The 4,654-nt window shown below is 44.5% G+C and overlaps 1 protein-coding gene across 5 annotated transcripts in view; it reads left to right on the top strand.

Annotated features, from left to right (window-relative positions):
- Positions 1 to 4,654, top strand: part of LUZP2 (leucine zipper protein 2) — a 411,554-nt gene that overhangs the window by 271,702 nt on the left and 135,198 nt on the right. For all 5 annotated transcript variants that reach the window (XM_019551884.1, XM_019551883.1, XM_019551879.1 and 2 more), the window contains exon 7: positions 3,336 to 3,398. In XM_019551884.1, the coding sequence (XP_019407429.1) occupies positions 3,336 to 3,398 (63 nt within the window). The remainder of the gene's footprint in view (positions 1 to 3,335; positions 3,399 to 4,654) is intronic.

Raw genomic sequence — 4,654 nt, 5'->3', positions numbered from 1 at the left:
GGGCTGCTGCCCTGCTGCAGGCCTTTGCCACCTTGCGCTGGATGGTGAATTCCAGCAGGTGATGATCACTGTCACCCAGGTGGTCGAGCACCTGCAGCCCCCTCACCGGGTTGTCACCCATGGCCAGCACCAGATCCAACAAGGCATCTCCCCTGGTGGGGCTGTGCAGCTCCTGGGTTAGATGGAGGTCCTACAGTTGGGCTAGGAACCTATGTGAGCAGTTAGACCTGGCTGACTGCTCTTCCCAGCAGATGTCTGGAAGGTTCAGGTCACCCATGATGACCACGTCCTTTGACCTAACTACCTCTGTGAGCTGACTTTAGAATTCCTGGTCTAGCTCTTCCCCTTGATTGGGTGGTCTATAGTAGCCAATCAGGCTCTCCGGTCTTCCTGGAAGTGCCTGCCAGCAGTCCTGCCCCCTACGCTCCCCCGCTGGAGGGATCCAGTGCCTCCTGAGCCTGCTCCCTGAGGGTTAACCCTGGGGGCGTTCCCTGGCTTGGGGAGACAGTCCCCCCTAGCCCACCCCATGTTTGTGTGCTCTGTTCACGCGGCACGGCTCAAGAGCATGGCTCCCTACCGGCTCAGCTAAGAGGCATCCAGGGAGCTTCCCCTCCGGATCCCGCTCAGCTGCATCCGGTCCCTCTTCCCACTTACCTTAGGGGGATCAGCTGCTGCTGCCCCTGCTGCTGGCTCCGCTGCTGCTGCGTCCGCCTCTGCTTCAGGTCAGGTAAGGGGGCACACGTGAGTGCGGGACATACGTGTGCTTGGATCCCTCCTCTTCTCCCTGGTCCTGGCTCCTGAGTACCCCAGAGTGTCCTAGAGTAACATGAAATAGTTTTCAAGGAGGCAGGGAGAAGGTTATAGCTTCTTTGCCTTTACTGAATTGTTACCTTTGGATGCATATGGGCAACTGGTGAAACTTTGTCTGTGAGCAGATGTAACTTTAAGTCATTTTAAAAGGAAAGAGGATTGCTACTCAGGTGTACATGCTAACTGTTATGATATAACTGTTACATAGGTATGTACCTGTAGAAGTTTAAATGAGCTAAATCAATAACTTTAAATAAAACAGGGTTAAAATTTATAATATATTTGCTCCACTTGTACCACTACAGAAGTATGCAAACATAACATTACATCATTGTAGCAGGGCACTAAAGTGCCTGCTACTTGGAGAAACAGGATAACCAACCAGGTGCAGGTTTCCAGGGCAACCTGAAGGAGATGAGGATCCACACCTGCCTGGTCAGCTGGCTGGAAGGAGCAGGGCCTGGCTCCTATATAAATTCCAGGCTGAGGCCAGGCAGAGGGTTCCCTGCTGGCAGCCAAAGGGGAAGGAACTCTGCCAAAGCAAGAACAGAGAAGAGGGCAGAATGCATGAGCAGTTAGTACAGGTGAAGGATGGAGCACCCTTTGGGGTGGCTCGAGTCATGTTGTAGTCAATTGGCAGAGACTTATTTATAGCCTAGGGGCTTGTGTTTCATTTGTGTTTACTGTTTACAACTGGTGGTTTGGGTGAGGCTATTAGGGGTTGGAGGAGGCCTCATAAAGGGGACCCACAGCAGAATGGGAACCCCAGCCCCAGAGCAGGAGGCAGCGGGAGAAGTCCCAGTGAAAAGGGTCAGTTATTCTAGAGTGCCCAAGAAGGCACAGAGAGAGAAACAGGGCTGCGGAGAGCCCAAGAACCAAAGAGAATATAAGACTAAACAATGTCTGGTACATCAGCGAGGCTTGGGGCATGGTACAGGGGTGGTTGGAGCCATGCATAGCCCATAAGGCTGTGGTGCGCAGGAACACCCATTAGTGCAACAGAGCTAATGTACTAGAGGAAAACCATGTCCAGGGAGATGAAGAGGCAGCCTCCCTATAACCTATATATATATATAAGATCAAAGACGTGGCGGTAGAGAATTAAGGGTGCTTTGTAGAAAACCTGGACATGGTAAGGGGTGCCAGGGGAGTGCACGGCGACCCTAGGATGCCCCTTCTGTTACAATCATAAAAGCTTATACCACTATCATTAGATTCCAGTATAAGTGTTATATCTCTCTATAGCCTTAAACCATGCTCGAATGTTACCCCTGATTCATTCTGGAGTAATCTTCCACTGGATTAAGTAACTTTATCCAAATTTAGGCTTTTGGGGGGCTTTTTTACACCATGGTAATGCTAATTACATAAATACAATATTCAGCATCCTTCAGTCACAAGGGCTTTTTATGGGACACCAGCCCCTTCACTTTCAAATATCTCTTGAAGTCACACATCTCACCACAAATACACAGGATACAGAGGAATGGATTGGGAATATTAATTCTCAGAGATTTTGTGCATGTCAGGTCAGTTACCTCACTTGCATGGATCCAATTTCATAAGGCCCGATTTTGCCCTCTGTTACTAGAATACAATATTGGCATTACACCAGTTACTATCTGTACCAGTAGCATATTTGGTATTAAATAGCCATTTTGTAAAATATGTGATCAGTCTTGGGACTCCATTCCTACCAGGATAGTACCTTCTCCACAGACTCAAGATTTCCCCCACTATCTGTGCTGCTGCCCCTGTGACTTCTATCTTTTTGGCTTTCTGGTGGACCAGGTTCAGCTGGAGAGGCGTCATCTTAGTCCTGCAACTCGTTGGTTAGGGATACTTTTGGATACAGGAGACGTGAGTTCAAACCCCTTCAGATTAAGAGGGGGGTGGGGTGGCTAGAACCCATATCCCTTATTTTGAGCAAGTATTCTAACCACAGATTATTTATGGTGGAGGATGAGCTTTACACAAAATCAGCGTTATCAGTTAGGTAGATGCCGTCATCCATATTGGTATCTTTCTACTTAGTTCATAAATCCTGTTATGACATCTGTGTGTTAAGTGGTCAAGACAAAGTAGAAATCTTATCATACAGATATGTTTTCACATCTATTGAAACACCCATTCAAATGTATAAGAAATTATATGCCTCTTGGACAGTAAAGAAACTGTCTGGGGTGGGATCTGAGTGTTTCTCATTAAAATGAGTACGAAAGCTGTTGGATTCTGCAGAATAAAGTAGAAGACCAAGAAAAAAATCTGTGTCTGAGATGGATGAAGCTAGTTTTTGTATGCATTTTAAGTGAAGATTATCATTCAACTTTTCCTTCATTTCAGTAATTAATTTAGACACTGTCCTGTCAAAGGATTTGTATATGTACATCTCCGAAAGGCTCTTATTATATATATTTATAAAGTATCTTCCTTTTTCAAGAGCTGAATTCCATTTCCACTGTCAGAACTTTCACAAATTCTTAAATGCAGCTTTAAAAGGCTAATTTATTATCCTTTACTTTCAGTCAAAAAAGATTCAAGCCCAGCTGAAGGAGCTTCGCTATGGGAAAAAGGATTTGATTTTTAAGGTGAGTTTATATCATCAAAGTTGGCTAAGGTATTTACTTATATTCAATATAACAGTGAAATCATCTGACAGCATGATAGCTGCCTTTATTGCTGAAATATTAGAGAATCATTTCCCTAACTGTCATCATCATGAAAGGAGATCAAAATACTAAAGGACAGGCGTGATTCTTGTAATATAATTTCTGAAATCTCCACTACTTTAATGGCTTTTCCCTCAGACCACTAAACAGACAATGTATGTTAATAAAATGTTTTCTGGGGCAAAGGTAGAGATATTTCAGTGCTTCAAAAACCATCTATTATGTTCATCCATTAGTTAAAATTAAAGCAAAACATTTCACTTACAAATACTTACATCTAGATGCCTACATAGAACAATATCCTCATACCCTTCCAGTGACCCAAATCTCTTGCATGCCTCCACAGACTTCCTGTGATTCCACAGGAAACACTTTTCATCATTCTTGTTAGGCAATAGTTTGTTTTATGGCTGCCTGGTGGTTTCTGTTTGATTACAGTTCTCCTGGTTTATGGCTATGTGGGTTAACTTTTTAAAGAAAAACCTTCAAATATCATTGACAAGTAGAATGCCTTGTGACAAGCTTGGCTAAAAATCTAGAACAGGATGTCTCAAGACCTCCTCCTCTTTCTCCTTCTTCTTCCCCAGGAATCTGGGGAGCAAAAATTGATCTAGAAACCAGGTAAAAATCTTTAAGTCTGATTTTTTCCCCCGAAATTTTGGCAATTCCACTTGGGATTTTCCCTAAGTTGGGTTCAGAGTTCTAGTTCAGGCCTAGCACTAGGAAAAATGCTGAACTTCAGGTTTAGCTTGGATCTTAGGGGAAAGACTGAAGAGGAAAAAGGATGATATTATTTGAACCTAGTTGTGTAGGAAGGGAAAAGGCTTATTTTATTTACCTCTTGCAGTTTATTACTCATCATTTACATTACGCAGGCACCTAGGGGTACTCTATCACTAAGAATTGCATGATATTGTTGTCGCACCCCTAACGCTGGTGCACCCTTGACCTGCGAGCCTGGGTCGGCACGCCCGGCTTGGCATGAGGAGGGGGATTTATGACCGGGCAGGTGGGTGATAACGGTGAGCAGGAGTCAGTATGATTTAAACACAGCGTGATGGTTTCACAAAAGATTTATTTTACTTACGCTTCTGATGTGCTGCAGCGTAGGCAGAGGAGCTGATTGATTTAGTTACAGCATGCAGATATCATGTTACCCAGCATTTACAGGGTGG

This window comes from Crocodylus porosus, unplaced genomic scaffold (genome assembly GCF_001723895.1).
Source record: "Crocodylus porosus isolate Cpor-Errol unplaced genomic scaffold, CroPor_comp1, whole genome shotgun sequence".
NCBI lineage: Eukaryota > Metazoa > Chordata > Crocodylia > Crocodylidae > Crocodylus > Crocodylus porosus.
Note: the sequence above shows the minus strand (reverse complement) of the source record. Positions and strands in the feature narration are given on the sequence as shown.